We start from the raw sequence: 15,257 nt of genomic DNA, 5'->3' as shown, positions 1-15,257 counted from the left end.
GTGGAATTCGTGTTATTGCATGCATTGGATGCCTTGCCGCAAGGTTGCCTTTGGAATCCAATTGCCTGTTCACCAGCTCCATCCTCTGAGATCCTTTAGTCCTGTTTATCCATCTCTCCAAAAGAGTTATTCGATTTTACCCAGCATTCTGCTTACTTCCTTATTCCAATGCATTTGATCTTGGGATATAGCCAAATGCAGAAACTATGTCATCCACGAATTTCTGCAAAATTCATGTCTGACATAGAACATATGGAATACAATCACATTTACCCCTCACAACCTTTCAATTTCTGTTTGCTGTTCTTCTACAATCCTGGCTACATCTTGCTACTCTCTAACCTTCACCTCATCCTCCCATCTTAAATTACTCACGGCCGGTATTTCACGTCAACCAGCCAATGGTCGAGTTAACTCGATCACCATCTTCCTTGGTCTAGTGGTGATGATTTCCGCTTGTCATTAACACCGATAAGCGCGGGAGACCGGGGTTCGATTCCCCGAGGGAGAGATTTCTTTTTTGTTTTTGCTTTTGCGGATAGGCTTGGGAATACGACTCTCACACTCAGCGTGTCTTTGTGTTGCTCTTCACTATGAGTCGTTAGTATTATCCAGTGCTCACTGATTTATAGTGCTCAGCCCCATGGCACCAAAGGTCGGTCCATCACCTGAATAAAGGGATTCGGTCAGTGACATTTATATGTATCAACATCTGGCCACGTCGACAGCTAGCGTGTATGAGCTGTCGACGATTAGTCATTCTTATACACAGTTTTTTATGCATTGATAGGTATGTTATCCTTGACGAGGAAAGTGACTATTCCATTCCACCCCTACCGTGCAGAAGCGAAAACGAGTTGCTACGATCCGTACAGAGTCCAAATTATCCAACGCTTCACCTTGCATGGAAATGGCTTTTCCAAAGTTATGTGATAGAATTGTGCTTGTGTCTTAAATTAGTGGCGGAAGCCCTACCGGATCGGCGGTTTCTTCACAGTAGATCCTCCAACCAAGATATCACGATCTAATGCAGGGTAGTGATCAGCTCTCCCCACTACACCCTGCCAGACGTGAGTTTGTACAAAAATGCCGACCGCTCATGCTCCTGCTCTGCATTGATCTATTTTCGACTTTCGCACAACGCTAAAGGCCTCGATCAGTCGTAAACCCTCTTGAGTCAGGTGAAATGTGCACTACTTCTGTACAGATCCATTCTGCATCCCTGTCACTGCTTACAATACTATATTTTAGAGTTTCAGGCTATCGCTAGGCAAGTGTATGTTGCAGAAAAATACATCGTCGACAAGGCATAGCATTCGTAGATATAAACGTACAAATTGGAGGCTTTGCATGTCGAGACATTTGCGGGTCTCTGCTGCACATCATGGCGCTTTAGGGCAGCGATCGCGCAGCCCCTACGTGCAAGAATCCTGATGTGGAATCTAGAAACCGCTAAATGTCAAATAGAAAAGAGACGTATCATATATGCATATGTATGGATTGACAGAGGTATGAGTGAAGAGAGTGGATCAAAACTAGGGTCATCGCCACCTGTCTGACAGCACCCATCTTTGCGAACGTTGAAGTCTTTTTTTGCCTCCTAGATCAACTCTTTCGATAATGTCTTCTCTAGATGGAAACGAATCAAGTCAAGAACCGGACTCAGAACCCCAAGTTCCATCCGACAGGCAGACAAACACCTCAGTCAACGCCCATGGCCTAATCGTGGCTGATGAGTTCAACAGTGTATGTACAGCCGACCACTCCGGTTTTTCCAAATGACTGTCTTCTCACTTACATAAAGGATGAAAGTAGTGAGTTTGGTAGTGATTCCGACATGACCTCTCTTTCTTCGAGCGTTCTGGAATATGAATATGAAAATGGTCGGCGGTATCACAGTAATCGAACTGTAAGGATCTCTCACGCTTTTGTATTATCAGTTACTGACTCATGATCAGGGACAATACATGTATTGCTTCTCGCCATTTTATCTACTTTAGATATATGGCTAACTCAGATAGGATGCCAAATGACGAAGAGGAACAAGATCGAATGGACTTGGTATGATATAACATCCCCATACTAAATCTTATAGACCATGCTAACCACCTCAGACACATCATATGTCAGCTAAACCCATTTCCCTTGACTGTTAACCCCATACTAACACAGCAATCAAGATGGCTGATGTTGATGAAAGGAGAGTTACACAAAGCTCCAGTCTCAAATCCCCAAAAGATCCTCGATCTTGGAACAGGCACTGGCATCTGGGCTCTTGATATGGCCGAGTACGAACACACTTCTTACACCACAGTCTACAGCCCAAGCTCACACAAACAGGAAGTTCCCCAGCGCCAAGGTAATCGGAAATGATATCAGCGCCATCCAACCAACCTGGGTCATCCCGAACGTGGAGTTCATCGTCGAAGACTTCGAAACCGAATGGCTCTACCCGAAAAACAATTTCGACTTCATCCATGCGCGTCTACTAGCCGGGTAAGCCCATCTAACCATGCATATCCAGTCCTCGTCCCCATCTCCTAATTTCATGAATCTCACAACCTCCAGGTGCGTAGCGGACTGGTCTGAGTTCTTCGGACGAATCTTCGACCACTTAAAACCAGGCGGCTACTTCGAGATTCAAGAAAGTGCCGTCTGGGCCTGGAGTGACGACGGAACCCTCAAGCCCGACTCGCCACTCGTTCAGTACCTGCAAGCCCTGAACGCGGCAGGACGGGCAATGGGACGAGAATTGAACATTTATCAGAAACTGAAAGAGTGGATGGTTAATGCGGGATTTGAAGATGTGCAGCAGTATACGTATCTTTTGCCGTACTCGCCTTGGCCGCGTGATCCTTATCTCAAGGAGATTGGGAAATATCAGGCTGTTATGGTGCAGCAGGCTGTGGAGTCTTATGGGTTGAGGCTTTGTACGCAGGTTCTTGGTTGGGGTGCGGAGCCTTCGCGGATTTTTCAGGCTATGGTCAAGAAACAGTTGAGGGATAAGCATTTACATGCTTATGTTAAAGAGTGAGTGTTTTGGTATTCTTGGCACATAGTGGAACTGACGTTTGGTAGGGTCGTTGTATATGGTCGGAAGCCTTTCCATCGACGGTGAATGTAGGAACTACGAGGGATGTGTTGCCCAAGGTGTTTTGATTGTTGTCTGATTTTAGCGATTTTTTAGAGAGAGCCTTTGTTACTTAGCAAAAGATCGCGATATATAATTACTATGAGGTTGTGTTTTGGAACATGATGTTGAACCCCTCGAGCTGAGGTATATATATTTCTTCATACCAGCATATGAATGTAGGAACCAAAGTAAATTGTAAGTCCTTTGGTATTAGATCTATGTATATTTCTCTAATAGTTTACAAAAACCACATATTATTCCATCAAGACTCGACTGGCCCAACCTTCACATCAACCCTTCTTTGCAGCTCAGCCATATTATTCAGTTGCCGTAGCCTTTTCCGCTTCTGAACCTCCAAGTCCTTGAAGCGCTTCTTGCCCCCATGTTTCAGCTTTGTGATCATATCGGCCGCTTGGCCTCGAGTCAAGTCCTCGGGCTTCACATTGCCATCTCGAATGCGGGCTCCATTCAGCATTTTGATTTGTCCCGGTGTTGCCTGGGCCCGTCGCCAAGGTTTCCAAGACGCGATGTAATGTTCATCAAACTTGGTGCTAGCAAAGGTATCCGCTGCCCGGACAATGCTCTCCAAGTCTGAGCCGGTGGCAATCCTCCGAGGACGTGTGAATTTCGGTGCCTCAGTATCTGGGTCTTTGAATTTCATGACATGATGGGCCGTGAAGATATCGTCTTCTTTCTCAATCGTTATCCAACCCGAAACATCGGTAAGCATGTATCTGTCATCGCCGACTCGGACCCAGTTGTGCGGGCTGAGCGACCTGATATGTCGTTCGGACTGCATGTCTCCTAGGAGATCATATATACTGTCATAAGTTGTAAATTCGAGTTTCAGGTCATTGTCTGAGCCATCATACGGCTCAGCAGCTTCGGGAGCTGGCTCTGATTCGCTTCCCTGATCATCATTCTTCTTCATATCTTCCACGCTGGTGTTGTCCAAAACTTCATCTGGGTCCAAGCCGAACAACGTCGGTGTTGATAGGACTCCAGTTGCTAGGGACGCAACCATGTCGATGACATGGCAGTCCTTTTTCCCAGGAAACAGGCGAAGACCACGCCCGATCATCTGTATGAGCAGGTTCCGAGATCTTGTGGGTCGAGCTAGGAGCACGCAGTCGATATTTGGGATGTCCGTACCTTCTGTGAAAAGACCACAGTTTAGTAACACTGGGAATTCCTGGTCCCTAAAAGCCCGTAGCTGTTCTGCACGGACACCTTTAGCTGTGCTAGCTGTGATATACCTAGCATCGACGCCATGGTCGCGAAAAGCCGCGGTAAGCTGCCGCGCGTGCTCGACATCGACACAAAAAACAAGAGTCGACTTTCGATTTTCAGCACTCGCCATCCATGCTCGAACCGTGATGTTGTTCGTAGTTGTAGTATTGACCGCCTCCGAAAGCGACCCTAGAGCAAAGTCTCCGAAACTGTCTTTCTTGACTTTGGACAAATTGGCCCCGGACTTGACCGTTGTGAAGATTGCATTGGACAACCAATTTTCACTGATCATGTCCATGTAGTCCTTGTGATAGACAATGTGATCAATCGCAGCGCCCAGTTTGAGACCATCGAACCGTGAAAAAGTAGCGGACACACCCACCAAGACCGGTCCATTGGCGGATGGCTCGTTCAACCCAAAATGCCCCAGAGCTTCGCGGTATGATTTTGCAACAATGTGATGGGCCTCATCAACTAAGATGAGTTTGAATGCACTGGGGTCAAACTTATACATGCGTCCTCGCGCCAGTGTCTGAACTGACGCGATGATGATGTCTCCTGCTCCTGTCGCAACATTCTTGCCCATTTCTATTTCGACGGTCTTATCTGGATAGGCGAGTCTGCAGTGTCTTGCAGCTTGTTCGACGAGTTCGCGCCGATGGACGATAATCATGGTCTTGGTGGCTTTCGCATTGTGAGGAGGGATTCGGCTGATAAGCTGTGTGAATATAACCTGCACAGATCAGTACAATATTGGATAAACGTGGATTTTTAAGCCTTACTGTTTTGCCAGCTCCTGTTGCAAGTGAAATTCCTAGTCGTCGATGCCCTTCACCCAAATATTTCAGGACGGATTGAATGCTTTCCTCTTGGTAGTCGCGGAGCACAATGCTTGGAGGGACCGGGGGCTTGGTCGAATTGAAGCGCACATAACGAAAGGGTTTTTGCAACAGGGGAATCTTCACCAAGTACCTGCTTGGATTTCTTAATCGCGAGACACAGCGTATGAACTCCATGCAGATATTACAAATGGTCTTTGACTCTCTGGCGAAGCTCAAAACAAAAAGCAAACGGTGCAAACATCCTTATCGATAACCATGCATCCCATAGTGGATCTCCCTAGCTCAACTTTTTTCTTGTTGTTTCTATAGCTCTTAATGAAATTGACGTGGCAGATTTCATTGAAGGCGCAGCTGTGATGTTTTGCTACCGATCGCTCCGCACGCGCTGCAAATCCGCGAGCCTGAACGATGAGCGACTCCGCCTCCGTCTATGAGCCTGATGACGACCCCGAGTCCGAGTCCGACTTCGAACAATCCGAGCCTGAATCCGAACTCGAGCAACGTTGCCCATCCAGTGAACGCTCTCCCACCCCGGATGAGGATTTGGACGAATATGATTACCACGATGACCCTTCATTCGAAGGGATTGAACGACAACTCGGTGATGCGCTCATGGGACGCGATCCGCAAATGCGTGGATCGCTCAGATTTCTCCGAGCCTACTCCCACCTCATTGTGCAAAACGAGGAGCTTATTGATTATTCCTCGCTGAGGGAAACTGAGCACACATACCATCTCAGTCAATATGGCTCAATGGTCTGGACGCCTGTGGAGAAAGAAGTGTTTTTCAATGGCCTGGACCGGAAGGGCAAAGGCGGCATCAAAGAGATCGCTGCTGCAATTGGTACCAAGTCGGAACTGGAGGTTATGGAATACATCCGAATGTTGCATAAGTCCTTGAGGGCGCAGTATGATTCAGACGTGCACCTGGAGCGCATGCCTGTTCTAAGCGATGTCCCGGCGGCCACAGAGGTCAGCCAGGAATGCTGCGAGCTACTCGAGGAATATGGGGACGTTCTAGTATTGAAAGAGTCTCTCGGTGAAGCCCAAGTTGGAACGAAGCAACACGGAGACAACTGGATTATCACGACTGCTCATGCACAGAAGATGGCCGACGAGGAGAACAGCAGTGCCCGCGGTGACCTCCGTCTTGCAGCTGATCTGCTAAGCCTTCCGGACTGGGTTCGGCTTTCTTATATTTTGTTCATGAATTTTGGTGGCAAACAAGCGGAGAATAATTGGTGGAATCTTGCCAAAAGGAAAGACCTAATCACAGCTTATGGACATAGACCGTCTATGACTGCAGATACTGCTGTGGACTTCTACTCTCTCGCTGTCAGTATCACACGCCGCTTGGTCCAATCATCTCTCTTCTTTGCAATGTCAAGGTTGCGCAGCACGAATCGCAGTGGGAATGATAGAAAAGGGTATGTTCGCACGCAAGATGTGCGGGCCGCCATTGAAGTGCTCAACATGAAGCACCGCAGGCCCAATCTATTGGACGTTGCTCGTCGCAATGAAACGGTCCTAGAAGACATCAACAACCGGAAAGGCTGGGTTCCTACAGTATTCACCTACGAAGAAGCCGAGGAGATCATCGAAAGACACGAATGGACCCGGTACCGCAAAGATGGAACCATTTACAATGGTGAAATCGATGACGACGACAGCGAAGGCGACGAGGATGCCATCGACGATGACGTTGAAATGGGCGACGATATCGGAGCAGACGATGACATCGAAATGGGAGCCAACGAACAAGAGGCGGAACAAGAGCCAACGCCAGAACCGGAACCTGAATCGGAACCAGAGTCCGAAGTTGAGTCTGAAGCAGATTCAGAGCTAGAGGGCATTGATCACGATCGTGTGCGCACGCAAGACTTTGGCGAAACATCTGCGCCGGCTGCACCGTCAGTCGAGCTGGAAATGGACCCCGAAGAAGAGCAAGCAGATATTGTGGACCTAAACGCCAGCCATCGCCAAGAGGCCAACTTTCTCAAGTTAATGGAGCAACCTGTGCCGGACTTCCTTGACGAAGAACCAATGAAGACAGAGGAAGCTGACGAAGATACCAAGACACTGCCCGAGCGCAGAATCAGAGAAGATATCTCCAATTGGCGGGATCGGATCGTCTACCGCAATGAGTGGGAGGAATACGGGTACGATTATGCCGAGCTGAAGGACAACATGGAAATGCCTCCGCTGAAAAGGGCAAGATACAACGAACCTGAAGTTGCTCTCCCTGTTCCAGTTCTTTTGAGCGAGGCCGCAATCGATGAAAGCGAGGACGAAGAGCATGGATCTTAGCAAGGAGAATACGCATCAACCGCTCAAGAGTCCTGGTTGAAATATGAAATACTACCTGACAAATTTTGGTCAACCCGGCGAGCCCAAGGGCCTGGATGAGAGACACTACAATTTACTTTGCGCAAGAATATAACGTTCCCATCAAGGACATATGATTAAAGAGTAAACACATTGATGAAAAAAAATCCCCCAACCCCTAATTCAACCCCCTAAGAACAATCCGCTTTCTGGAGAGAGGGTGAATCAACAGAAAAGAACTCCAGCAGATAACAGAAAAACAAAAAGTGCGCCTTTTCCAAGCCAGATAGTTCAAAATATTCATAACTCAGCGAGACGAAAAACAGTCCCTTTGGGTTCCTCTCTTAGAAGATCCATGGGGGATTATCGTACATGTATTGAGAATGACTACAGGTCAAGAGTCTTGTAGTCTACACCACCGTGAGCGCTCAGAGGCTGGGTTCCAGCCCGCATATCTCCGCTCACAGGCTGGAAACTGTAGTGGTTTCCAATGCCTGTAGTAGCAGCATCAGCTAGCATCTGGTTGGTGTGCTCGTTGGGGCCCTGCAGGCTGACAGTCTGGAGCGCATCCTGGGCCTCCTTGACACGCTTCTTAAACGTCATGCGGTCCAAGAAGAGTTGCTGGCGCGCCTGCTCCAACTCCCGACGCTCAGCCTCGATAATTTCTTCCATCTCGTTGAATTGCTGCAACTTAATCTCGAACTTCTGCAGGGTAACGTTGACTGCAGCAGAGACCAGGCGGGTCATTTCACGCTCCTCGTGTGAGGCAAGGGCCCCAGCACGCGCAGCAGCTGCGGCAAGGGCGATTGTGCCAAGGGTCTCCTTAGGCTTCGCGGAAACTTGCTGCTCGGCCTCACGTGTGGGGTCCACGTCCATAGAGTCTTCGGACTTGACTGCATCTTTGCCCTTGTCTTGTCCCTTCTCCAGCTGTCTCCGGAGCTCCTTGCGGATCTCGTCAACAGATCGACCGGCGGCGGCGGCAGCCACTGAGGGCTCCGCCATCTGGGCCAGGAATGCGACAACAGAAAGAACGGGGTTTTCGGACTGGCTGATGGGGTCACGTCCGCCGCCAGACTGCAGCTCGGGGATATCTTCAACGTACTTGTCCTCAATTTCCAGCTGTAAGAACTTCATGACACACTCCTCCCTAGACCGTGTGCCAACGTGGCTCGCAATTTGTTCCCAATTTTCATCGAAGTTCTCCAGACCTTCCAGCAACAAAATCACTTCCGAGTCCGACCACGGAGTATCTTTGTCGGGCAAGTGAGAGTGGCTCTTGTCCTCAAGCTTAACAAAGTCCGAGGCATTGTGGCTAGAGGGCATTCGCCCTTGAAGGAAGCAGTTGGGGCACAGATCATACTTGTTGTCGGGCGTAGTGGCGTTGGCTGACGTCGAAGCCGATTTGGCGTAGTGGAATCGAAGTTTGGTGCAGTCAATGCCGCAAGAGAAGCAGTGTGCCTTCTTCTTAGATTCCTGAGTAATGTCCAAGCCATTTGTTGCTTCGCCGTTGGTCTGCTTCTCTTTATCTTCGGCGGAGGTGACATCCTTGCCTTTTTCATCATAAATGGTACGGCGTAGTTCGAGGTTGAGATCGTCTTTAGAGGCGGGAATGGAAGAGGCGGCACGTTGTGTGGCTGGATAAGTCTTGCCCGACGTGACGCTGTGATTTGGCCCAGGCTGGAATGGCTGCAGACCCCGTGGAGTATCTGCGACAACTCGGAAGTGACCGGTGAATGGCGGTCCAATATTAGACGGGCGTGTCTGAGGATCAACCTGTAGATGTGTTAGCTGGAATGTTCGAATGGGGGTTAGAAGGCCGCTCACCTGATAGTTGATCAAGCCCCACTGCTCAAGGAATGAATGGACACGCATAATAGCACAGACGTCACCCGCAAGGTTACGACGGCAAGCAGTGACGGTCAAATACTCGATGGGGTTCAATCGATAGGTATTGATCATGAAGTCTCGGTAATCTTTGTATGTAGCAGGCGTCTTGCTACGGTTTCGGCCATTGAAGAACTCGGCAAGAGCTTTCTTCTCAATTGGGTTGATGGTATTCATATCAAACCATGTCGCATAGCTGGGGAGGATGATGGCGTGTGTTTGGGTGACGAGTTGTTCGCGCGCGGCGGCTTCCAGAGAAGACTTAGATGGTGCTGGTTGGTCTTCACCCACAGCGTCCTCAAGTCCATCTGTTCCCTCCCCTTGCGGATGCGACTCGCCTAAAGCATCCTCCAAGCCCTCAGTGTCAGGCTTGCCATCGGTCTCAGTACCGCCCATCTCTTCGTCTTCCTGTTCAGCTCCGCCGTTACGGGGCTTGGGGGATGCGGGAGCATCCATAGGATTGTCGGACCCAGGTGTGTTCTCAACCTTCTTCACGGGCGAATCCTGGCGCGATTGCACTCCTGTCCACTAATTTAGCACTCGATGCAACACCAAAGGCATTTGAAAGAAGGCATACCGGATGCTTCGCGAGCTGCATCAGATGCGCCATCTAGACCAGCCATAGGCTGGAGATTCTCGTGGGCTGTAGCTGGGTTGATGGGAGTCTCATCCATGATGGATCAAAGCAAACAGCTGTCGCGGTCGGCAGAATGCTAAATCCCTTCCGAAGTATCAATTTGTCTGTGTAAAGTGCAATAGTAGTATAGATTAGAACAGTGAAAAGCCAGCAATGGCGTAAATCAAGGCCACGGGAGATGGAAGAAGAGGCCCAGAGTGATGATTGGACGGGTTACTGGGGGGCACTTGGGGAGGTTGGTCGCGACACGCAAAACTCACGGGTGAGTGCCAAGAGTTCAATCGCCACTAGCCCATTTGGGACTTAGCGCCTTGTCCCATGGTCATGTGATCCAATCTACATTGAAAATGTATGAGATATCAAGGACCTGGTTTGTTGTTTTTCATATTACAATCCTGTTGGTACTGCCAATATATTGAAATTCTGTTAGTAGATGTAGATGAAAATTCCCACTTTAAAGTCTACACTGTATGGTAGATTGTGAAACCGCGTTATCAGTGCTAGAAAAGTAAAAGCTGGAGAAACTATGCAAATATCAACTGCTTTATGCGATACATGATAAAGTATTGGCGGTAGAAGAGTGTTTGTAATATTAAAAAGGCCTCAAAATTTCTACAAAACAAAGCAATGTGCGCCTCAATCATCTAGAGCCAGAGGTTCCCACAGGATCTCCAGGCTAGAGCTTGACGCTCTAGAGTAACCCCAGACTATTTAAGCGAATTTTGATTTCATTCGAGGTAAGCTGCTTATTTCGTCGGAAATTTCTACAGTGACATATTGGATAGACAGCCAGTCCCTTAACTAAGGTCTGTCTTTGTCTAGTCTTAATGCCCAAAATTTGCACAAGGATAAAAATTTCAATTCTATTCTCCATCATACCAACCACCAATTTCAGGCCCGATCACTTTAATGTGAATCCCGAAAAAAGATATATATTGATGCAATGCGCTTATGATCATATATAAAAAAGACAAGACAAGATACACGTGCAAGTAGTAGACACTAACGAAAATGATATTACAGTGGGGATCACTTCGGACTCACCGCTTGCTTCTTCTTGGCAGGTTGCTCAGATTCATCCTCGGACTTGTCGTTCCTGGCTCGCTTAGTTCCAGGAGCAGGAGAATCAGCTGGGGTGGGACAAGGAGATGGAGTCGGGGTGGGGACAGGGAAACGAACATACGGCCTTGTGCTGGCAACTGCTGCAAGTATGTCAAGAGAAGACGTAGTGGGAGGCACAGGGATAGGCTGGGCTAAGCTTGCAGCTTCTGCAAGGACTTCTAGTGGACTAAGAGCATTAGCAGTAGCAGTAGCAGTAGCAGTAGCAGTAGCAGTAGCAGTAGCAGTAGCAGTAGTAGTAGCGCCAGATTCAAGCGCTTGCACTGCACCATCTGCAAGTACATCTAGTGGACTAACAGGGCTTGCAGCATCATCAAGACTCTCATCTTCGCTCCCAGGGGAAGGTGTAGCGACAGCAGCGGGAGCAGCGGGAGGAGGTGGTGGCGGAGGAAGAGGGGCAGCGACACCAGGGGCAGGTACCCTCCAGACGGGATCAGTAAATCGGTAATACTTAAGGATGTCGATTAATATTTCAACAAGGACGCGTTGACTCTCTATAGACTGAACGCTTTGTGGCAGCTCCCCTGTTCTAGCGCTAAGCTGTCGGAAAATATCAATATGGATTTTTCTTCTTCTGAGCATTTGTTGCCAGGAATTAACCCCACCAGCAATCCAATTGGCAAGTATAGGGTCGTAGACACTTCGAATAAGATTAAGGACAGACCGACGGTCGGATGCAGCCTGTGGGTCGTTGAGGTTGTCAAGATGGAGTGGTTCCCAGATTCTCCTCTCATTTATTGCGCATGCCCTCGTCTTACTTTCCAATCTCATAGTGGTTCGAGGCATGCTGAGAGATTTTGATAAGAATGACCTGTATTGAGAGTGTTTTCTTTGGATTGCTGGATTGTTGGATTGGATTGTGTCTTACTGTTGATTGTTTGAATGGTTGTGAATGTATATCGAGGAATGAGATGGAATTTGTTGACAGTTAAATACTTGACGATCTCTTTGAAACTCGTATCAATGTTGATAAAAAGAAACGTGCGGACAATAAACTACTTGACAAGCTCTTCATTGAATACTAATATAGATCAGGCCTTTCTTTCAAAATGGACATAAAGGCATTATCATTCCTTAGCATCCAATATAGAGATAAAGAAGAGGGCGAGTGTTAGACTTCTTTCAACTCTATTTTTGACAGACTCAATAATAGAAAGGGACGACCATAATATAGACCAATTATCGTACGTGATATGCTTAGGATTCTCTAACCCCGGAACATATGGAGCAAACAAAGCAGATGGGAATGAGAGGTTTTTTTGGAGATTTCAAGTATTCTAGTGTTGCTACTGGGCTCTGGGTACTAGTTAGTATAGCCTGACATCGCACCCTCGAGGTGAGTATCTAGATGTCCACCATATCTATAGCAAACTCGCTTTCACCCTGCACCTGTTCTGGCGATACCAAGACAAATCCCCCACGTTTCTCACTTGATTTAGTATCTCCTAGTCTGAACTCGTGACATTTTACCACAGCAGGTCATTGTTCAAACACCACGGTGAAGCTGGTGTATGGGAGCTGATATATGACAGTAACGTGATGCCAATGTGATGTCGAAGGTGCAATGTCTGATATTCTTGGCTTCCCCCCCTCCCCTTGCATCCTTAACCTCCTATCTCTTTCTTCTTTGTTTCTTTTTCAAGTCGTGAATATCTTTGTCACCACCATCTTTCCGACACAGAATTAAACCTAGGAATGTCGTTCTGAGAGTACCTAGAGAATCTTATCGAGGTAGTTCGCGATAAATCTTCCAACAGTGCCGCCAAACAATATATCGAGAGCCGAGAGAGTATAAGGCATATATCAACCGGCAGACTTGTCTTTCCCCCTTCCGTGCCAATTTTCGTAAAAAAATTAATATCACATTCAAACTTGCTGGAAAAGGTATCGAAGCCCTCAGCGGGCAATATTACTTCGACTTTGTGTAGAATCGTATTCCTGACACTCTCGAAATGAATTGTAGCTTTTCAAAACCCTCCTCCCTCCGAGTGTCGCGAGCGTCACCCTCTGCTATCACGCCCCGGAAGAAGGGACCGCCACACCATTTTACTGTGTTAAAACGGGAGGTGACTGGATTAGCGCTCAGAGTGCCGGCATGCGTAGCTGTATGCGGCATCTTCTCGAGCTCTATGGCCCCTTCCTTGCAGCCTTCAATCGTCGGTTCTGAACTGGGAGGACTTCTACTGAGAGTATTCCCTGAAGCAGGTTACCGAATTGATGCCTGCTAAGACCCCTGTGAATCAATCATCTCGCAATGATATCTCCTATGGCCTATGTTGGAGCCGCGCTCGAACACCGGGGAGGAGATCCGACCCGGAATGATGTGAGAGGGGACTAGTAGTTGGAAGATGGGATTCCACCACCAGTGCTTCATCAGGGCAAGATCATGAAGTCACAATATTGCATCATGTGAGTTGTAGAACCAAATAAAGGAGGGACAGGAGGACAGGAGACACAGGTCTAGTACTAGCCGACGATGATTTTTCTATTAGGGAGAAAAAAAAAGAAGCGGAAATGACAAAAACATACAACAGTGAGGATTCGCTGGTGGTCACCCACCCAACTACTAACTCACCGGCGTGTGGCTTAAGTACGGCTGAGCGGACGGGAAGCCCTGTTTTCCACACCCTATGGTCGTATGTGCTGTGCATAAAGGTGAAGAGAAACATATTGAGCAAAACCGTGTAGTTGTTGAGTTGGGAGTGCGAACTAATCGTGCCAAGCGCTTAGCACAGCTGCCGAGTGTTGGTGAGGAATCCAACCCATATCCACAACGCATCGCTCGTGAATCCGAAGCATACGAGATAGGAACTTAATACCATCGAAATATCATCCGTGAGCTCTTGTGTGAGATCAGTTGCTTGCACATTGGACAGCCAGTCCATACCGACGAAGACCAGCTTCCTATAGATGCTATCAATGCAGTAACCGGCGATCACCAATTACCGCCACACGCTGAAGCCTTTCAAAGGGGGCAAATTCTAGGGACATTTCGGAAGTCATGGGTTTCAAATTTTCAGGTGACTGAACAGTCCAATCGCATGTAACAATGTTGTACCGGAGGCTGAAAATATTTCGAAATTCCCCTCACTGTCCCTTTTGGTCAAGGGTAAATAACACTCACATTGTCGGTATGAGGGTCTCATACGAGGGCTTCTCAGCCCATCACGGCATGCTGAATTTGCTGAACTTGATACGCTACGCCTCGTCTCGGAATCGCTATCATATACTGATTTGAGAGGTCTTGGAAGCTGTAGATTCAACAGATTGAACGTTTGGCTGCCCCTTGATCGATATGTTTGTGTGTTTTGGAGGTGTGATTTGGTATATACGGTATTGTACTGAGGACAGATATCTGCGGTAAGGCGGCTCGCGTAGGGTCACCCGTGAGCTGGGAGGGTCCAACATCATGGACCCACCTACAACGGTACTTTCTTACCTCGTTCTACCCGATTGGCTCTGCCCCTGATCCTTTTGAGACCCTGGGCCATTAGGCGGGGTCAGTGCATGTATAGTAGTCCTGCCAAGACTTCACCTGCAGATGTCATGAATACATAACATGGAGTTTGTGCAGCCCCGGTGTATGAATAGATATGAATATCAATACCTATCATATTCAGGACGACTTTGGAAGATTGGAAGTTGAGCAAAATGCCTCGATCGGTCAATATCAGACATGAGACCCATTTTGACTGAAAATGTTGCATTTTCTGTTATCCTTGGAAGGGCAGGCTCTAGTTCCTGGGCATTCAATTGGAGAATTTCTTGGCACTGGTTTATGACCTCAATGGCAAAATCGATTTAGTATAGGGAAAGGCGATGAGCTAAGTGACCAAGATCCAGATACTAAATTATACGATTGAGGACGCCCACAATGTTGGCTTTTGAGTTCTATTGTATCAAAAAAGGATCTTCAACCCTTCAATTCCTTCCATATAACTAACCAAGTCACTAGAAAATATGAAATATCCCACTAACATGACCATTTCGGCCCTTTCATCTCGTGTGGGTTAATATGCATAATCCCCGCGATGTCTCATCCGTATTCTAAACCGCCAAGGTTGATCAACGTAGATAGTCTACTATT

The 15,257-nt window shown here is 47.8% G+C and overlaps 5 protein-coding genes across 5 annotated transcripts, besides 1 other annotated feature; 2 read left to right on the top strand and 3 right to left on the bottom strand.

Moving 5' to 3' along the window:
* Nucleotides 1–1,620: 1,620 nt before the first annotated feature.
* On the top strand, nt 1,621–3,118 carry N7500_006701 (class I SAM-dependent methyltransferase; the record flags this gene model as incomplete). The annotated part of the gene is given in 7 exon segments (XM_056677845.1): nt 1,621–1,746; nt 1,757–1,890; nt 2,001–2,061; nt 2,173–2,288; nt 2,341–2,496; nt 2,569–3,030; nt 3,079–3,118. The coding sequence occupies 7 exon segments, from the start codon at nt 1,621–1,623 to the stop codon at nt 3,116–3,118; spliced, it is 1,095 nt and encodes a 364-aa protein (XP_056532845.1).
* A 277-nt stretch (nt 3,119–3,395) lies between these two features.
* Nucleotides 3,396–5,379, bottom strand: N7500_006700 (DEAD/DEAH box helicase; the record flags this gene model as incomplete). The annotated part of the gene is made up of 2 exons (XM_056677844.1): nt 3,396–5,096; nt 5,146–5,379. 2 exons carry the CDS (start codon nt 5,377–5,379, stop codon nt 3,396–3,398), a joined length of 1,935 nt encoding a protein of 644 aa, XP_056532844.1.
* Nucleotides 5,380–5,613: 234 nt separating this feature from the next.
* N7500_006699 (uncharacterized protein) lies at nt 5,614–7,512 on the top strand (the record flags this gene model as incomplete). Its single annotated transcript, XM_056677843.1, has 1 exon — nt 5,614–7,512. The coding sequence occupies one exon, from the start codon at nt 5,614–5,616 to the stop codon at nt 7,510–7,512; it is 1,899 nt and encodes a 632-aa protein (XP_056532843.1).
* Nucleotides 7,513–7,917: 405 nt separating this feature from the next.
* Nucleotides 7,918–10,088, bottom strand: rscE (uncharacterized protein; the record flags this gene model as incomplete). The annotated part of the gene is made up of 3 exons (XM_056677842.1): nt 7,918–9,303; nt 9,355–9,935; nt 9,992–10,088. The coding sequence occupies 3 exons, from the start codon at nt 10,086–10,088 to the stop codon at nt 7,918–7,920; spliced, it is 2,064 nt and encodes a 687-aa protein (XP_056532842.1).
* Nucleotides 10,089–11,080: 992 nt separating this feature from the next.
* N7500_006697 (uncharacterized protein) lies at nt 11,081–11,956 on the bottom strand (the record flags this gene model as incomplete). Its single annotated transcript, XM_056677841.1, has 1 exon — nt 11,081–11,956. One exon carries the CDS (start codon nt 11,954–11,956, stop codon nt 11,081–11,083), a length of 876 nt encoding a protein of 291 aa, XP_056532841.1.
* Nucleotides 11,957–13,800: 1,844 nt separating this feature from the next.
* Nucleotides 13,801–13,986: a sequence feature (Protein overlapping with rRNA (N7500_006696, KAJ5164866.1) was converted to a misc_feature.).
* The last annotated feature ends 1,271 nt before the right edge of the window (nt 13,987–15,257 follow it).

Source organism: Penicillium coprophilum, assembly GCF_028826855.1.
Source record: "Penicillium coprophilum strain IBT 35676 chromosome Unknown utg000004l_segment0_segment0, whole genome shotgun sequence".
Taxonomy (NCBI): Eukaryota; Fungi; Ascomycota; class Eurotiomycetes; order Eurotiales; family Aspergillaceae; genus Penicillium; species Penicillium coprophilum.
The sequence above is the reverse complement of the archived record's forward strand: the minus strand, read 5'-3'. Positions and strand labels throughout refer to the sequence as shown.